Source organism: Eschscholzia californica, unplaced genomic scaffold (genome assembly GCF_041429995.1).
Source record: "Eschscholzia californica isolate CP2 unplaced genomic scaffold, dmEscCali1.0.p SCAF_6, whole genome shotgun sequence".
Lineage (NCBI taxonomy): Eukaryota > Viridiplantae > Streptophyta > Magnoliopsida > Ranunculales > Papaveraceae > Eschscholzia > Eschscholzia californica.
The window spans coordinates 28244534-28264555 of record NW_028238483.1 but is presented as its reverse complement, the minus strand read 5'-3'; the positions used below and the strand labels follow the sequence as shown (position 1 = coordinate 28264555).

Genomic DNA, 20022 nt, shown 5'->3' with positions numbered 1-20022 from the left:
GGCCAGTGTTTGTATTCGGCTTTCTTTTGCGTTACTATCAGTTATACCTGTAAATCGTTTTTTACCTTTTCTACTATACACTTCTATGAGCTCACACGTTTATTTATCTCTTTCTTCGTCTATTCTAATTCTTGATATAACGCTTGTTTCTCTCATGTTCTTACTAATCTTTCATCTTCTCCCTCACTTTCAAACCTTGCTAACTGATGCAAATCTACAATAGTATAATACTAGGTTAAAATAGGTTCATATTTTTTGGTAGAAGTAACTGCAAGTGCATGGAAGTATGCAGTGTAGATATAAGCAAGTATGGGTTAATCCCACTAAGATGAGACAAAAAAATTAGTAGAATCTAAAAATAGAAACAAGAAAACGGTGAATTTGGAGTGAATGAAAAAGCAAATAATAAAATAGCGAAAAATTAAATCGAACAAGATTAAGATAAGAAAAGTCTAGAGTTTTAGAATCCGCTATGTAAAATCACGTTTAGACACAAGTACTGTAACTAATTAAGTCTCTCTCTTTTATAACTCAAAATTCAAGAGAATAAACTGTTCGAATCCCGGAAGATTATTCGGTAAAATCAATTCTTACATCTAAATTACAATCGCCTCCGCTTGAAACAATATAATTTCCTAACTAGTACTTATCAACTAGTAAGAATATTTTATCAAACAATTTAACTTAAGCATGAAATATAAAACCATGAAATATAAATATAAACAATGAAAAAAATCAAATCAATATGAATGACAATTAAGAAATCATTAACATGTAAGTAAGAAGATTTAATTAACTAAAACTCATGTCTTAAAGGTCAAATATTTGTTTCATCGTCTACCTTTGATTGAGGGCGAGAAACCCAATACAAAATTCACAACCATGGTTTGAATAGTCAAATTACAAATAATAAAGAGAAACTCACAATCATGGTTTGAATAGTCAAATTACAAATAATAAAGAGAAACGAGCAAAACATGTATTCTTACAAAGACCCCGTCGTCCCGAAATCGGAATTGTTTCTTCCTGCAAATTTTGCTTCCCAATTGCTCCAAGAATTGCCTAGGAATGGCTCTCTTCCTCCAAACTGTGTTTGGTTGCCTCCAAATTAATTGTTCAAATTCGGCTCAATTCGTTTTATGTTTCCGGTACATAATCTTTTAGAAATTTAGCGTAAGCTGGGTTTTGCTTAGTTTCATCTAATAATGGAATGTTAATACTAACTTATTATTGAAATAAATTTCAATATCTTTTTTGAATTGTAAATAATAAATTTCAATATCTCCTCAAACTGAAATTTCTTCTTCGGCTAAACGTTGAGGGTCATCAGGTACAAAATCTATTCAGGCTTATTACAAGAGGTCTCATTAAACAAGAAGAAGGGTTAAAATCTAATTCATTTTTCTCAAACACTCCCTTCTTTTTGTTTACACCTCTACCACTTCTAAGGGTGACTAATATGGCTTGTTCGGGTGGCCGTCTATTTTGTGTACCTTTTGGGTTCGACTCAGGTTGACTAGGAAACATGCTATTTGCTTTCTGGTTTAAGGCTTCTTTAATCTGAACTACTTGGATTTCTAAACTAGAAAGTGAATGTTTGGTATAGAAAACAATTTTAGTATTCTGTTTGGTGGTTTCCTAGAATGGCTGAAACCTGGAGGATTGGTAGAATTACGAAACTGACCAAGAGTCTGACCTTGACACTGACCTTCAGACCACGAGAAATTAGAATGATTTCTCCAACCCGAATTGTATGTGTTGGAAGATGGATCATACCTTTGACGGTTATCATGCCTAGAATTTTGATAGAGAACATGAGTCTGCTCTCTTTCATCATCTCCAAAGAATAAGCACACCTATTACCGGTATGTATAGGATTTTCACAAATGGAGCATGGCTAAGTTATGTTCATTTTCAACACTCATTTTATGTGTCTGATCTTCACAAAAGGTTTAGGTTAACTCATTTCTAAAGCTTCAATTTGTTTAACAACAACGGCAAATTTTACATCTGAAGTGTCAACTCTATGAATACCACCTCTATTTGGAGTTATTTTAGCATGACTTTTAGCATATTTCATTGTTGGGATTCCTTAGCTAATTCTCCTAGAAAGGGCATACACTCAATTGCGGGCTTATTTGAAAAACCACCGCCCCAGAACGACTCTACTCAATTATAGAGAATCTAAACTATTCTAATCATTTCAATGGTCCGCAAGGCTTCCCACATTGCTTGACTAATCAGGCCTTTACTTAGTTGAATTCTTTTTCTATATCTTATTATTTTTTAATTCAAGGCAAGAATTCCTCCATAAATAATTAATTTTATTTATAAACCAAAGTACATATGGGGTGTTCGTTGGTTCGGTATCCAGTATTTTGGTGTCATCCGTTACCAAACCACTCATGGTTTGGTTAGTGCTTTTTCAAACCGTTACCAAACCGCTCAGAGTTTGGTTCAGTTACTAACCAAACCATCATAAGCGGTTTGGATACCACTGGATACCAAACCATCTATAAAAATAATTTGTTCTCCATGAAAATCGGCAAATCGAATAACTTTCTTCATACATTGACATATAAAATAAAGACAACACTCCTTAAAAACCAAGAGAAACAATCAAATTAACATAATACATCGAAAAAACATTTGAAACATTAAAGACATGTGCAGGCCACCGACCGAAATATTTTATAGTAGCTAGTAACATTATATTGTAGTAGTGTTGTTGTTTTGTATGGGTAGAACTTGATGAAACATATGTATTTGTATGAAATTATAGAGATATGTAGATACATTTTAGAAAAAATAATGTATATATATATATATATATATATATATATTATTAATTTAACTTGACTGGTTCGGTTTGGTTTTAATGGTTCTTAAAAATTACATCCACTTACCGAACCAAGCCAGTTGGTTTATAGAAATCTACAACCGTACCAAACCACTCGGTGTTTGGTTTGGTTTAAAAACCGACTGGACCGGTTTGGATCGGTTTGGTTTGATTGGTTCGGTCTATTTTTGCACACCCCTAAGTACATTGATATGCTTGAAAAATGAAGAAACAAAGGACTTAGTGTTTAAGACTTATACGCTTAAAACAGGGACGGATCTACATGCAGGTCAAAGGGGGCCATGTCCCCCCTTGACTTGCTGCAAAGATCCAGAAATGTTGTTTGCCCTCTGATTTATTCATAAATAACGTTCAAGTCAAACTCATGACACATATGTAGTGTGGTTGAGATGGTAAAGGTGGGAGTGAGAGACCCGAGTTCGAGCATTTGTAGGCTCAGATTTTGTCAATTTTTATAAGGTTTTTGGTTGGCCCCCTTGATTTCTACTCCTAGTTCCGTCCTTGGCTTAAAAGACTTCGTGTTTAAGACTAATTTTATTTTTGCACTCTAATTTGCATAACAGATAATACATTAAGGTCTTGCTAATTGCGTATCTTCTCTCTTTGCAAATTCCATATTTTCCACGCAAATCATTGTCTTTGCAAAAGAAATGCCTCTCTCCCTCCTTTTGGTTTTTCTTTATCCCTTTCTTCAATTCCTTTTTCTTGGAGCAGGGCCGTGCCTGACAATTTAGGGGCCCGGTGCTAAATTTGAAGTGGGCCCCTTTATATAAAAAAACAAGAGAGTTTCTTTTATCTGAACTTTTTTGTTTTCAAATGATTTAACTATAAACTTAAGACTGAATCATTAACAAATCCAAACTCAATGTATAATGTTACTATATGATTGTCGTGACACGTTTTATGTAAAACTTCTCTGGTTTGACGAGAGTCTTATTTTTATAAAACATTAGTTTGAAATTTAAAAAATAAACATTAAACTATGGAAATAAAAATTAACATTTAGGCGTGTTTGCTGCTTTTCCTTGATAACAAAACAACTTTTTCCTTAAAATAATCAAATGTTGGTGTCTACTAAAATTTTAGAAAAATTAAATTATTGATCTTGTCAATGTGTGACTGTCGATTATGATTTTAACTTAGAACAAATTTAAAAGTGAAGCGAGGTCCGTGAACAAGAGAAAGACACATTTTTAAGAAAGGAATACGTTAGAGACTGATGAAGAGTGATTTGAGATTTACAGTCTCTAATCCTTATTTCGTGAACAAAAACTATTCGAAACAACTAGCAAAGCAAAGAAGTGGTTTGCTCTTAAAAAGAAGCAATAAAACGCACAAGTCATAAAAAAATACTGAAATTTTCATCCGTGTGACTTGAACCCGGGCTTCCCGTATTGATATTGAAGCATCAAACCAACTGAGCTGCTTGCATTTAGATGCTTATAACATGACACTCTTTTTACTTATTACTTCTCCCTACACCTCTCAAAGCTAAAAATGGGCCCCGTGTGGTGGGAGGCCCTGTGCGGGCGCACGGCTCGCACCCCTCACCACACGGCCCTGTCTTGGAGGCTCCTCTCTTCTCTTGTAAGTCTCTTTCTCCTGTCTTTGTCTCTCTTTATCAAACCAACTTCTCTAAATTTTAATTTGGATTTGCAATATAATAAAGCTGAAATCAAATTTTGAAAAAACTTCAAAACTTAAAGAAAGTTTTATTTGCATAATGTTAGGTAAATTATAGAGAAATGTCATTCAATAGAAAATAGTTTTGATGTAAGTTTTGGAGCGTATCCCTACGGCCGTATCCCTAAATTGTCAACCACGGCCCTGTACAGAAGATGAGTGAGAAATATAACAAGAATGGAGTTGAGAATTAAAATTAAGGGTTATTTTCCTAATGGCCCCCAACTTTGTGACCAGCTTCCCGCCTGGCCCCCTACTTTACGAGAAATACCCATATGGCCTCATTCCGTTATAACACCGTTACTCTCTCTCTTCGATTTCTTTTCTCTCTCCTCCAGCATGTTTTCTCTCTCTGCCACCTCGTTAAAACCAACCACAAGATCGTCTTCACCGGTAGGGTCGCCGACCGGCCAAATTTTTCCAGCCGGCGACCTTCAAAACATTTTTTTTCTCTCTCTTCTCTATCTCTCTTTTTTTACTTTCTCTCCTCTCTCTCTCTAAACTCCGGCGAAGGGGTTTTCCTTCGCCGGAGTAGGTCGATTGTCGAAGTCGATCTTGAACAGAGTTTAGAGAGAGAGAACAGAGTTCAAGGTCGACTTCGACCTACTCCGGCGAAGGGACTCCCCCTTCGCCGGAGTTTAGAGAGAGAGAGAGAGGAGAGAATCTAAAAAAAAAGTTTTTTTAGAGAGAGAAAGAAGAAAGAGAAAAAAAAAGTTTGAAGGTCGCCAGCCGGTGAAGACGATGATGTGGCTGGTTTTAACGAGGTGCCAGAGAGAGAAAACATGTTGGAGGAGAGAGAAAAGAAATGGAAGAGAGAGAGTAACGGTGTTATAACGGAAGCGGACCATATGAGTATTTCTCGTAAAATAGGGGGCCAGGCGGGAAGCTGGTCACAAAGTTGGGGACCATTAGAAAAATAACCCTAAAATTTATTTGAGAGGAAAATAAGAATAGTAAATGTGTCCACACATTAAAGGGGTATAATAAGAGAGCTAACAATCAATTTAAAGGCATAACTACTGTTAACATAAAAATGGAGCCAAGTGGGAATTGTTGGAGGGTAACTGAACAAATTAGTCATATTATGGGGGTTATTTAGAAATCACCCTAATTTTTAATTCCAAAGAGGAAACAACCATGGAATATTTAATAATCATACTACTAAATATGATTTTTTTTTAGTACAGAGGCGACCTCTGGGTTTCTCCAAAGGATGAAACAATAAATGGTTTTGCCCTTCTTGGGTCACAAGACTACATCATTACAGTACGATCGAGGCTCACGATCATTTGATTTCTCAAAGAAGATAATTCCTATCGATCTCTTCACTTAAAAAATAGCCATCTTTTGTACTTCTCCACTAATTTAAAAGTATAAACATAAAAGTCCCATTAGTTGTTTAGACCCATCTTTCTAATAGTATTATCATCACTTCCCGGTAGAAGTGACACTCTCAGGTGGTATTTGTCTTATTTTTCAAGTAATAAATTTGTTTCGCTGTATGAATTTAGTTGATTTAGACTTCCATTAGTTTTTTTATCTGATTTGTTTGAATGAGTGATACAAAATAGATTTCAGACCTGTTTGATTAACACGAGACATAAATAATGAGAAAAATACATGTCACTTAGGCATGCGTTTGATTGGTGTATATTAATTTTGTTTGTTAGTTATTTTCCATCCAACTCCAAGATCAAGAGAATCAAACCCATCCGCCTCTAAGGGATTGGGGATTTTTCCTCTTAGAAAAAATATTATTCCTCGAGCCATGGACGTACTAGGATTCTTGAGGGAGGCCATTACATAATAAATTTTGATATTAGACAAAAATGTATTTTACATGCCATTTTCATTTGTGATTTCAACAAAAAAAATTAGTTCTTTCACACTTGATGAATTAAACATATGATAATTAAGTTTTCACGAAATGACGAATATGGTGAGTTTTCGTTGGAAACAAAGTCAAGGAGGAAGTCATTTAGTTTCTTGGAACAAAGTTATTAAGAACCTAAAAACATCATTCTAAAATAACAATTTTTTTGTTCGAAGCGTAAAATAACTACCCTGAACAATATTTATAAAATACTTAATTGAAGTCTAATCGTCTTTTGGCTAAAATAAAAAAATATATATACAATGAAAGTAAAATTATAATTTGAAGACTGAATAGAAGTTGTTTATTTTCTTCTTTCATCGTGTGTATATCGTATATCCAATCAACGGATACAATCTAAATATTTGACAACATATGTGTTTCAGTTTTCCATTCTTTTGAAAATGGTTCCCTAAAATGTCACGAGGTTCTTGGCAGTTTCGTGTCTATCTCTAACGACATGTTGATTTATTTACCTGTACCAAATATTATCTTTAAATTATATGGTAATCACATTCTATTCTTTGCCCTCCAAATATGGGTTCAGGGTAGATCACAGATGATGTCAAAGGTGGTTGAGTTGAGTAGAGGTTAAGTATAGTGGGGGTACAAGAAAGAAAGGATGAAAAATGGGGTGTGATGGGATGAAGAAGATCATTTTGTGTGTGTTGTTGGTTAATTCAGACGCATCTGGAGGGTAGCTTTTTCATTTCTTCTCTCCAAAAGAGAAACGCTTCTATTGGTTCCCTTCAAACCCACCAAACAACACCGGCCAATAGGAAACCACAACACTCACGTGAACTCATTTTCTGCTAGGGAAACCTGGGGGCCTCAACATTATTAAAAAATGAAAAGAAAAAATTGGGTGGGTACCTTGGAGGCGTTTCTATGAAGATGGAGGTGCAACATAATTTTGTCATACTTTAATGGACAAATTCCCAATTGGAACCCTAACTAATATCAACTTAGTTTTCTAACCCTTTAACTTTTCTCTCTCGTCTAGTCGTCTTCCACTTTTTATTCCTCTCTATCTATCTCTTTTTCATCTTCAATCTTCTAGCACCTTTCCCCCAACAAAAAGAAGCGAAATATATCTTTTATTGTACCATGAAATAGACAAGAGGGAAACTACTTTCACTGAAGAAGAGGATGTAATACAAACTTCTCATCTGGTAAGTCAATAATTTTTTCTTTATGAGGAATTTCATTGGTGGAGGTCTTCAACTTGAGAGAGAAAAGTGGAAAAAAAGAAAGAAGAAGTCGCGTATCCCTTTTGTTTTACCCTCCTCGACATAAAGAAGGGAACTACTTTTAAAGGGGTTCGCATTTTCTCTAGAGAATATGACGCAATCTATTGACTGCCAATCTGTCAATGTGATGGTAAATCTTAACACAGCTAGATTGAACATTAGTGAATAGAGCAAAACTGGACAGTTACACGAGTAATGAAAGTTGGTCATAAATAAGGGGTAGCACTATAATTAGCCTTGTTTTAATAGATATGTAATTATTGTTAAGGTTATTTTTTTTTATTGACCCCCTAAAGTATGACCATTTTCCCTAGTGTCATGTAAGTTATGGAAAATGTTTTTTTTTTTTGCTTTTTACGCATTGACTTAAAAATCAATTGTTAACTTTTTAATGCTATACGTTTGTCTTTTTATTCCCTAATTTATGTTTTAGTCTCTATTATTTTTGTCTTCTCAATTTTCATCTCCATCATCATCATCTTCTTCTCGTTCTCTTTCTCTCTTTAAGGGGACCTCTATTTAATGGAGATCAATTATATTTTTATATCTAAATTTATTATAACGTCAAATCTTTATCTTCTCAACCCCCTCTATTCTCTTTACCTTCTTATCTATATGAGGAACTTCTTTAAGTTTCGTTCACGAACAAAAGGTATGTTCTATACAAAAAGCCTCGAATTTGAGTTTGTACGTAAAGAACAAATTAAGATTATTTTTTTAGGTCCTCCATGAAGAGAGAGAAAGTGAAGATAGATGGGCAAGAAAAATATTTAAAGTTCTTCAAATTTTAGAAATTAAAAAAGATCATGAGGCTCTCTAAGAGAGAAAAATTAAGGAGATAAAGATGATAATGGGGATGAAAATTGAGAAGACAAACACAATAGAGACTAAAATATGAACAAGGGAAGAAAAAGACAAAATGTTACTATTGAAAATTTAAAATTTGACTTTAGGGTTTGTTTGATACATGTGATAATGGTAGTAGGAAATTTGATTTTCTTACAAAAATCGGTTTTCCACTGTTCAATTGGGCTACGAAGATGAGAAAACCGATTTTCCATGAGAAAAAAAGTGTGAAAAATGTTTTGAATATTTTGCCACTCTCAACATGTGAAATCCATTTTCTAATCATTCTCCCTCACAAAGTGGCGCTTTCTTCTCCGTTCCAAGTGCATAACACATCTTCTTCTTCTCTCCCTCTCAACTCTATCTCCTCATTGTTGAATGAATCTTCTCCTCTCTCTTGCTTTCTTCTTCTTTTCTCCCATGGCAAACATCTAATGAATCTGAGGAAAATTTAAATTTGGAAAGATTAATCGATCTGTAACACAATGAAGATACCAAACGTAGATTATAATTTGTGATTCTAGGGCATAGAGAGAGATCAAGATAAGCATCTGAAACCCTTGGTTTTCCTTCCAATCAGAAAGATTTGGTTTTCACATCCAAATGCTTTCTCACTTATCAAACGGACCCTTATAGTAATACATAAAAAAAAAAAAAAAAAAAAAAAAAAAGAGAGGATTATCACTGACATTTTTCCTAACATAGGGGCATGGAAGAAACTGGTCAGATTTTAGTGGGCCGGTCGGAAATAACGTTAAATATAAATAATAGTAATAAAAGTTAAATATTTAAATACAGAAATGGAATAGCGAAAGTTGTCGGTGTCTCGGAGTTCGGCTGAGCAGAAAGCTGTCGAACCAACACGTTTCAATGGCTCAACTCTCTCTCTTCTTCCTGTCGCCTCCTCCTTATCCTTCTCTCTCTAACTCTGTTTCTTCTCCGTCACCGTCGTCGTCTTCTTTTCTCCGACATCACCAACGATTTCATGGAGCGCCTTTCTGTATCAGAGCTTCATCATCATCATCATCATCATCATCTTCTCAGGTACCGAAAGTTGTCGTCACTCGTGAACACGGCAAGAATGGCAAGCTCATCAACGCTCTGGTAATTACTCTATTTTTAATTTTTCTCTCCCTCTATTGTTCTCGTCTTCGTCTTTATCCTTCTCTACTATTCCGATCTTCTGTTTGATAGTCGTTTCTGCGTTAGAAATGTTATTATGAATCTTTGTATCTCAGTTCTAGTTTTGCATTTCGTCATTTCATACTCAAGAATTTTGTTAGGTCAAGCTTGTTTTAGTGGATCGTTAAGAATTAGGTATGGAAAAATGTAGTTAATGATCTAAAAGGGGGAAATATGAGTAAAACAATTTCTGTTTTCGTTTTGTTTATATGATGTAAAGTTGAGTTCCACATTCCAGGCTTAAAACTCTGTCATGTTTTTTTTGAAACTTATATTTCCTCTTAAAACTCTATCATGTTTGAAGACATCCAAAGTAAATATCAGATGTGCGAGATTGCGAAAATGTTCAGAGTTTCTAACTCGAGGACATAGCTGGAGACTGTACCTTCTTCAGTTTTTCATCTTTGTTTTTCATAGGAAAGTTTGTATTTTAGGTGTTAAGAGATGAAGAGAAAGTAGGCGAGATGGGCAATTCTTTGCTCACGCGTAAACTAAGTATTTAGGATCATATACATGTTCGGACTTCGGCTATGACTTGTTTAAGCTACTGGAGAACTACTTTAACATTCCAGATAACTTTTGGTGGTGGGGATGGGGGACTCCGTTTTAGGTTTAGGGAGAGCTCGTGGAGACGCAAATAGCTAGGGTTTAGTGGGTAATTGTAGAGCCCTAAATCCCAAATCTCAAGCTAGACACTTTGAAATTGAAGATTTGAGACCTTCAAGCCGGATCCACGAGCAACTCCTACCAGGAATGTACAATCAATACCTGAAAAAACAAAATAGTTAGGTCAAAACCCAACTATAGTAGATTTCTACAAACCTAAGGCCCGGGTAGACAAGCTCAATCCCCATTCAAGCCTGTGTTGCATTCATATTCATTATTGACATTATCTGATATTTCAACGGTGGCAACATAAATAATAAAGCGAGAATTGCCTAAAGCTTATAGAAATTAGTAATTTATGTTCTTTGATTATTAGATTTTCAAGGTTACCGTATTCCAATCCAATACTAACCCTCGTACTACATAACTACAATGATGTTTCCGCTTTTCGATAGATATAAAATATCATACCATTAACTAAGGTAAACCTTTATAGATATAAAATATCATATCATTAACTAAGGTAAACCTTTATAGTGTCTAAACTTGACATGTAAGTCAAAATACAGATTTATGTTAAAAGACTTCTAAAATCATCAAACACTCACTCGGTTTCTTAGACCTATTCACAACCAATATGGCTCTTATAAAGAAATACAAACAAGTTCACTAAACATACCAATTCAACAAAACATGACAAGTCAAAATGAGATGATGCTCATACTAGATCTTCACGTGGATTGCAACCTCAAACAAGCCAATAGAAATTTATTGCTATACGAAGGTAATCAAGAATGCGACCATCATGTTTGATGGTCAGAGAAGTAGAGAAAAGGGAAATCAATACAAATTATAAATAACTAATATAAACTCACCACTAGATGGGACCTATTAGGAGATACACTGCCTAAAGAATAGAAAACAAGTGAACTTTCTAGATAAATTCGTACATTGGAGACTGTCTTGACACCTTGCACAAAAACTATCATAACTCCTCATTCAAAACTCTGATTAATGCACCGTTTGAAGCATTAGAAAGTGGACGAACAGACCTTTCCAACCATATAAGAAACATACCCAAATTCGTCATAAATCAATACCAGATTTAATTTAACTAAACCGAAATACATTGGAGATTGTCATGACACCTTGCACAAAAACTATCATAACTCCGATTAGTGCACCGTTTGAAGCATTGGAAAGTAGACGAACAAACATTTCCAACCATATAAGAAACATACCCAAATTCGTCACCACTTAACACCATAATTTATTGAACTAGACCGAAATGTGTTACGGAATTCTACATAAAACTAATACCTAATCCATTTAATCATTCTCTATAGAAACTATTTGATTAACAATACTAAGCCTATCATGACATAAATTGAAAGAGCCTACGAAAAATTTAGGACATAGAAATCTACCTCTTTTCGCCTTAGACGCCCACAAGACCACGATCATGCCTCTTCTTTTCCATGTAACAGCAGCATGAATTTGAAGTTCTCTCCTTGTTTCGAAAATCCGACGAGTTTAGTTAACCCCTTCGATAAAAAATGTCTTCTTACAAACCCTAGGTATAAATCCCACCATTATTGTATTGATCTCTTTCTCTCTACGAAACTTTATCTCTATCTCTTTGCTTCTAACACCACCGTAGCCTCAACTCCCAATTACGCACTTAAAAAAAACTCTCTGGTTCCAAAGCTACTACTATTTATATATAGGGAGTTAGGATCAAGTTATTAAGGTTTTAAATTAGACTGTTTTTGTGGTTCAAAACAAATAAATGATAGACTTTAGGAGATGGGAAATCAAAAAGTGGTTCAAAACAAATAAATGTATTAAAAAACTCTTGAGAAATCTCAGTTACCTTGTTTTTCATGTATAGTGAAAATTATCGTGCCATTGTTAGTTGTGGAGTAGGTGTTACGATTAAACCACATAAATCTGTTCATGTCTGATTGCTTATGCTTTTCTGCTTTATTGTTCTTCCGTTCTTTGTCATAACAAATATTATCAGTATTTATATAAATTCTAGAAAAAAAAATCTGCATACAGTAGCTACTTCGGACATTTTTCAGCAGTTTGACACAATAATTTAATATGACAGGCAAAACATGGGGTTAATTGCTTTGAGCTTCCACTGATCGAGCATACACAAGGACCTGATTTAACTAGGCTTTCCATGTTATTAAGTGGTACATGCTTGAACTGATATTAAGTTATTACCCATCCTTCGGTTGTATCACATTTATAGACTTCTCTTCTATGTATCTTCTACTTAAATCCAAAGTTTTGGTGCGACTTTCTTCTCTATCCTTCTCGTAGTCAATTAACAATATTTCTCCCACATGCAAAAACTCATTTTAGTCTTGTGGTTTTTTGTCCTTTCTTGTATGAGTTGGAAAATCATGGTAAGTGCTTTTAGAAGTCATGGGGTAATTCAATTTTGAAGATCCTCTTACCCCATTAGGTTTTAAACCCCTCTTACTGTAGAATTAAGCGAGGCGCTGAGTTTCTATCACCACCTTATAGAATCAGTAAGAAATACTTGCATCTTTTGTTAATATCTTATTTTGGTTAGCAGATACTTCATTTGATTGGATTGTCATAACTTCACCAGAGGCAGGATTGGTGTTTCTTGATGCTTGGAAGTAAGTATTAGATTGGCATTTTCTCTTGTAACCAGAACTTTTTTGCACAGTATGTAGTTTTGCATCATATATTGCTATTTAAGTAGATTGGCATTTTCTCTTGTTACTTAATGTTCTCTTAGAGAGAAGCTATGCCTGAAGTGCAAGGTCCAAACGCTTCAACTCTCAAAACGAGCTTAAGTAGTTATTCATACTTATCTCCCCATCAGTTAATATTTCAATTAATAGATATACTTTCTCCTCATTATCTCTTACCTCTAAATTCATTATTTCAGCAAATCATCACGATATTTAGTTATTTACACTTTGTATGACTGAATTACTCTATGCTGATTGGGATTAACATTCATCACAATGTATTGAAGTAACCGATCAAAGTATGTTCACACAAGTAATCAAGTGATCAACAAGACAATAGAAGCATTAGGCAAGAATTAATATCAAACAAACCATCCAGATTCAGAATGCGCCATTAAGCACATACTTTATCCCCTTCTCCCGATCTTAAACCCAAAACTATGTGTAACTTTTCTCTGAAGTCATTGAATGGTTATTATAAGTGTAGTCCATTAATAACGCAATTCTGACTATAGATATGGAAACACTGAGAAAATGAGGGTTGTAAGGTAACCTTAGAACTACTTGTCAAAGTTCGTGGATTTACTATCTAATGTCATGAATTATCGAACTACATTAAAATACACTTAAATTTTGGCCTATCTCATAGCATCAAAACTGACACTAGGTGTCTGATACAACGAGTGGAAGAGACCAAGATGGAGATGCAACTTTGCACTCTCACACACACACACACACACACACATGACACCGACACACAGACAATCACATTCTTGTTTTCATTATCAGGTCCTTCATTTTACTTTCAACTTTTACTCTTCGATCAACCATTATAATATTACGAAAAACACATCAACCCATAGAGTTGTATTTTATAGTCCTAACTCCTAACTAGATAACGTTCAATTATATGCAATATTCATGTACAAAAATTTCACATGCTACTTAGGGAAGTGGGCCCATATCAAACACCAATATTTTAGAAAACTGTCGAGGGTATGCCATGAGGGGGCGCTCGAGGCGAGGCAGTCACCTTGTGCCTTGACTCTAGGCAGTCACCTTGTGCCTTGACTCTAGGCGGTCACCTTGTGCCTTGACTTTAGGCGGTCACCTTGTGCCTTAAAGCGAGGTGGTCACCTTGTGCCTACTGCCTAGAGGCGTGGCGGTGACCTTATGCCTTGAGGCATACGCGTTGGAACCTGATAGTAAAATGCGAGCATCTGAAGTATTTTTGAGTTGTTGGACAACATAAAAAACATTAGTAATTTTGTTTATTAAACACTTAAGACTTTATAATTTAGTTATGATAGTAAAGTAAAAAAAACTTTGTATGTTTTTTACATAATTCATGTCTATTTCCTTACAAAAAAATAGTTTATGCATTTTACCCATCGAGGCTTATGCCTTGAGGCACCTCTTGGCCTTGTGAGAGCAAATAGCCTTTGAGGTGTAAAATGTATTTTAAAACATTGAACACAAGTATCCGGGAACACCAGAAAATATTAAAAACGAGAAGTGATGTGATATAACATTAATTACATAAAAGAATCTTATAGAGGAAAAGTAATGAGAGAATTATTTTAGTGAACATGTGATAAAACCATGAAATGATGAAATTAACGTAGTATTTTTATCAATATAATAAACGAGGAGGGTATCTTTTTTTAGAATATACCCTCCTCTTTGATCTCTAAGTTTACACCTTCAAAACTTATCTCTAAGGGTTGAGATTACGTCTCCCAAACTTATCTTCAATAACAAAGATTACACCTCCCAAACTTATCTCTAATGGTTGAGAATTTGAGATCAGAGAACTGCTCGTGGCCACGGGGCGCGGGTTATTATAAAATATGGAGGATATGGTGCGCCCTCTTTAGGAAGCATTTCACGTCCATTTTGTGACTATTATAAGATTAATACTAGACTTCGATGGAGACTTTAGAAGATGCCTTACGGGCCTGTGTTGTCAAGGTTGAAAAAGGAGTCTAGTGTCCGGGGAGGCTGGCAGTATATAGTTATATCATATATGATTTTATGGTCATATCACATCTCGCAATATAATATAGCGACATATATGACGTACACAAATTACCTATAAAATTAGCCGATCAAATAGACGGGGAAATGATAGCATAAGTGTTTTAAAATATAGTTACTTTAAGAAGCAAACACCTACGTGTAAATGATCACTCAGAAAGGTGCTAAATCAGATTAGGTGGGCACCCAAAATAAAAATAGAGCCATGGGAAGCCACAGCGCTGCCTGTGACAAAATACCACAGGCATAATATGAGTTTGCTTTTGGACGTATGAGTCAAACTGCGACTCTGTTGCTTAACGTTGTACGTCTTAGGCTTCTACATATTTTCGCATTAGGAACGACTTAGTTACATCTACATAAGATATTTAACATACCGATTGGTTGTCAGGGCTGCTGGAACCCCAAAAGTTCAGATAGGTGTTGTTGGAGCTGGCACGGCAAGCGTCTTTAAGGAAGCATTGGAGTCACATCAGCAATCTCTAAGTATCGCCTTCTCACCATCAAAAGGTACTTGACTTTGAACAGTTCAACTACAGACTTATACAGCAGGGGTTCTTTCATGCCTTTGTGTTTCAAGTGGTTAATGGCTCAGAAGCAAGGGGATCACTAAAGAGACACTTATTTTTTGACTTGCTTCCCTAAAACTCGTTTGATATAAGTTACAAACTCTTGTCAAACTTCTTTCATATCTTTGTGCTCGACCGGTTGCTGCTTTTCTCATTTTCCCTTGTTTGGTTTTAGTGGTGTGACACCAGTTTATTTCAACTGTTTTCGTTTTTAAGATTCTTCTTAAAATTTTCACGCAACTGTTTCTTGATATCATCTTATCCAGACTTGTTATTTCTTTTGAATTATGTTGTGCAAAGGATTTTCAGTTTACTCTTTCATGTTTTCCCTTTTCTTTTCTACCAGTTCCCCATATTTCACCCCAGGAAAGGTTCGTCCTTGAAGAACTAATGTGGATTCTCTAAACATTTATATTGTAGTCTAAGGTTGCTACTCCATTTGAACTACTAATTGTTAGATTTACCGAGAATAACCGGTCTAAGATCTTATTACTATGCTTCTCAGCAACAGGCAAGGTCTTAGCTTTGGAGCTTCCGAAACATGGAGGTAGAAAATGCTCGGTCCTTTATCCTGCTTCGTTGAAAGCTGGAAATGAGATTGGTAAGAACGGGGTACATTCTTATATCGATATATTAGTTCTGCTTAATTTAATTTATTACTCACCATTAGAGTTTTCTTTTTAATGTTATAATTATCTCTCATTTAACATGGCTCTAAGAAATGTGCAATGGTATATTGTTTTATTTTCACAAGCACATAGATGGTATCATAAGATTAATACCTCGTGCTTCGTGCATGACATTCTTTATGCAGCTCATTTATTCAATTGTGTGATTACTGCGAACATAGTTAATTAATGCTAAGCATTATATAAGACCTCATCAAAATGTCAGAAAGCATAGCATATTCATTTCTAACTTGATATGACTATAGTGATGTTTGATTAGTTTGGTTAATTTAATGCAGAGGAAGGCCTCACTGATCGTGGTTTCGACGTCACAAGGCTAAACACATACTCCACGGTACGTTTTCAATCTTAAATCACCCTTTTATACGTGTTCATGGATCCTCCATATCCAATCGTATTACTCATTTTGAAAGCAGTTTCATGTTCCACTTATTGCCATAACTACTGAAACCATGATTTGCTAGACGTTCAAAAGCTATTTCCTATTGTTTGTCAACCTCACTCATCCGTCCTCAGTTCCTCTATGTGGACACTTGGGTCGTCCCTCTTACCGTTTACACTTTCATTCGGATAATCATATTTAATAGATTCCCATGACAAAAGACCTTGTCAGATAACAATACATGGTTCCCAGCATAAATATATCATGAACATACATAGTATTAAACATTTGTCTCTACGGAATGTAGGACCCTTAGCTAATTTTTATACAAGGGATGAGCCCATTATGAATGTTTCACATTTTGAAAGTGGGACTGGTGGCCACTTTTCAAATATCAGGACTTGTGGTGATATTTAGCAGAGAATTCTTTTCATTCGTTGCAGGTTCCGGTGCATGATGTAGACAAGCTGATTTTGGCACAAGCACTTTCCTCCCCTGTCGTTGCAGCTGCTTCTCCATCAGCAGTTAGGCAAGTGATTGACTTATCTTTCCAATTTTGTACTCTTTTTCTCGTTTTTTGTTTGCAGTTCACATTTCATTTGGTTTAGTGCTGTTAGTTACCCGACATTCTACCCGTTTTTTCTATGCTCGTAATCAGCCCCTTTCAAATGTTACATATTGCACAAAGGAACCTACACACAACGAGACGTGTTTACGTTGGTGGATCTACACAAGGCGACGTGGGCTAACATTTCTCTATCTTGACAATATCTGTAGTAGCTTTTATGCTACAAACTTTTGTAGCTTAGCTGGCAGAGAGTGAAGCTCACAGTGTTGAGGTTGTGGCTTGGAGTCCTACTGTGAGGTATTACATATTTTTCTTTTACTGAACAATATTTCTGAACATTTTTTCTGTACCAGGGCTTGGGCCAATCTTATTTCTGAAGTTGAGGGGTGGGACAACGCCGTAGCCTGCATTGGCGAAACAACTGCTTTAGCCGCTAAAAGATTAGGCTTGAAGAATGTATATTACCCAACAAATCCCGGTCTTGAAGGGTAATACTCTACCAACACTTTGTACTGAAGAGTTTCTATCATCTAACGCAGTAACAGTCAACAAAAAGCTTTGCTGGGCGATATCAGAGAAATCACAAGCATATTTCATGTGTTTATAATATTATATCTAAGTGTTAGTCATTTTGGTTAATCTTATCAAGTTGTTAATATGTTTGAAGGATCTCTTCTAACCTACATTTTCTGTGTCCTGAAAGGTGGGTTGGTTCTATTCTTGATGCCTTGAGAATTCACGATCGACTTCAGAAGGTTTGTCATCATAAATAATCATTTGAGTTAGATATTTTCTGTGTGGGGAGGTTCTCTTATGCGTTATTCTTAGAGATGAATAGATTGTATTTCCTCCTCAGGCATTGGCTTGTTGACGAGTAACAAACAGGCGCAGTACTAACTCAAGACTCTCGATTCACAGCTTCTCTGATCTAGCCATTTGCCAATCCATAACAAAAGCCAAGATAAGCTTGCAGATGTCTTGCAATTCCTAGAAGGCTTCAATCTCATGCCAGTCCATTATATCTTCACTCCACAATGGCAGATCATGGAGATGGAGGTGACATTCAACCAGAATTTCCTGTACAGTTTATATTTTCTTGTAGATATTTCTGTGTTTTTTTTTCTAGGAAGAGGTATCTCTCTGAGATGTTCTTTTGTTCTGGCTAATGGGATACCTATATGTTGTAATCTCCAACCTACAAAGCCATTTTGTTGTTGAATAGGGTGTTCTCACTTGAAGTTGATGTATGCTAAGTAGTGAAGTTTTCCGACAATCTTAGTCGAAATGTCATCAGTCATTTTCAGGTATATATTATATATAACTTCTGTAGCACTTTATATGTAGAGGGCATAAACTAAACTAAGTTAATCAAATATTGTAGAGGGCATATTTATTATTCTTCAAAAATGCACCTAATTGAATTTAGCTCCTACTTTTCATCTTCTCATCACCTTGACCACTACCACGGCTTCCGACCAACACCATTTCTGACCACCACCATTCCCACTGCCGACGACCATTGCCACCATTTTTCTCTCTTTTGTTTTTGTAGCACTCTTCTTTTTTATTTGGGTTCTATGTTTTATTTATTTTGAACTATAAAATCAAGTTATATTTTTTTTTTCTTTTTGTTGAACATAAGATCAAGTTATTTGAAACTCTAGTCTTCTCGATTACAACTTATTGTATATGGTAGCAGCTATGAAACTAGATTTTTCTGTAAAAAATTAGTCATTGGGAGTGAAGCTATGGTGGTGTTAGAAGAAAAGAGATGGAGATAGAGATAGAGATAGAGATAGAATTATGTATAGAGAAAAAAGATCATTGTGAGAAGTTATGATAGTTTTTGTGTAAGGTGTGAAGACCGTCTTCAATATGTTTCAATTTAATTTAAATTAAATCTGGTATTACTTATGACGATTTTGGGTATGTTTCTTATATGGCGGGAAAGTTTTGTTTATCTACTCTCCAATTCTTAGAAAGGTGTCAAGACACCCTCCAATTTATGAATTTAGTTGGTAGTCTTCATGCTTTTTCGATTTAAGTTATAATTTGTAACGGGTCGGGCCCTTCCTCCGCTTATCAATGCAAAAAAATTTATGAATTTATCTAGATAGTTCACTTGGTTTCTGTTCTTTAGGCAATGTATCTCTTAGTTAGACAACTTCCAATGCTGAGTCTATATTTGTTATTGTTTTTCCTCTTCTCTATTTCTCTGACCATCAAGCGTGATGGTCTTAATCTTAATCATCTATTTTTTTTTTTAAATGATAAGCGGGAGATGCCCGAACCGATTACAAGGAAATAAGGTAAACTAAAGAAACAGAAAATGCAAATTACAAATCTCATTAGACCCACCCTTTGCTCGTCCTGACTGTCCCTCTAGAATCTACGTTGATGATATTAACTAGCTCAACCGGTAAGTTTCCAATAACTAGATAGTTGACCCCCCGGTGGAGTCTCATTTTCGACAAAATACCCGCTGCTTGGTTCGCCTCTCTATAAACGTGGTGTATCCGAATACTCCGAAATTCAGTATGAAGACTTGTAACCCTCTTCCAAAGTCGTTTTGCCCTCCACGACAATCTCTGATATGACCTGAATGAGTAGAAGCTTGATGTTCATTGAATCAAGCCATATATTAGCGTGTTGGAGTCCTGCCTCCTTAGCCATTGCCAAACCCAATTCGATTCCTTGCAACTCGTAGATAAAAATAGTTTGTTTATCGGTTTGGGCTAAAGC

At 35.4% G+C, this 20022-nt stretch overlaps 1 protein-coding gene across 7 annotated transcripts; it reads left to right on the top strand.

Moving 5' to 3' along the window:
- The first annotated feature begins 8874 nt into the window (after positions 1-8874).
- Positions 8875-18553, top strand: LOC147533168 (uroporphyrinogen-III synthase, chloroplastic-like). Of its 7 annotated transcripts, none has more exons than XR_015228463.1 (11): positions 8875-9616; positions 12414-12501; positions 12891-12957; positions 15464-15582; positions 16147-16242; positions 16609-16664; positions 17156-17241; positions 17371-17551; positions 17634-17768; positions 17984-18035; positions 18137-18553. XR_015228463.1 is itself a non-coding variant. In XM_086651274.1 (10 exons), exons 1-10 carry the CDS (start codon positions 9383-9385, stop codon positions 18149-18151), a joined length of 948 nt encoding a protein of 315 aa, XP_086507400.1. In that variant the 5' UTR covers positions 8886-9382; the 3' UTR covers positions 18152-18553. The 7 variants fall into 7 exon arrangements, 4 of the variants coding, with proteins under 4 accessions (XP_086507400.1, XP_086507397.1, XP_086507401.1 ...); XR_015228464.1 differs by having other exon boundaries at positions 18119-18553; XR_015228465.1 differs by having other exon boundaries at positions 9295-9616; positions 16153-16242.
- The last annotated feature ends 1469 nt before the right edge of the window (positions 18554-20022 follow it).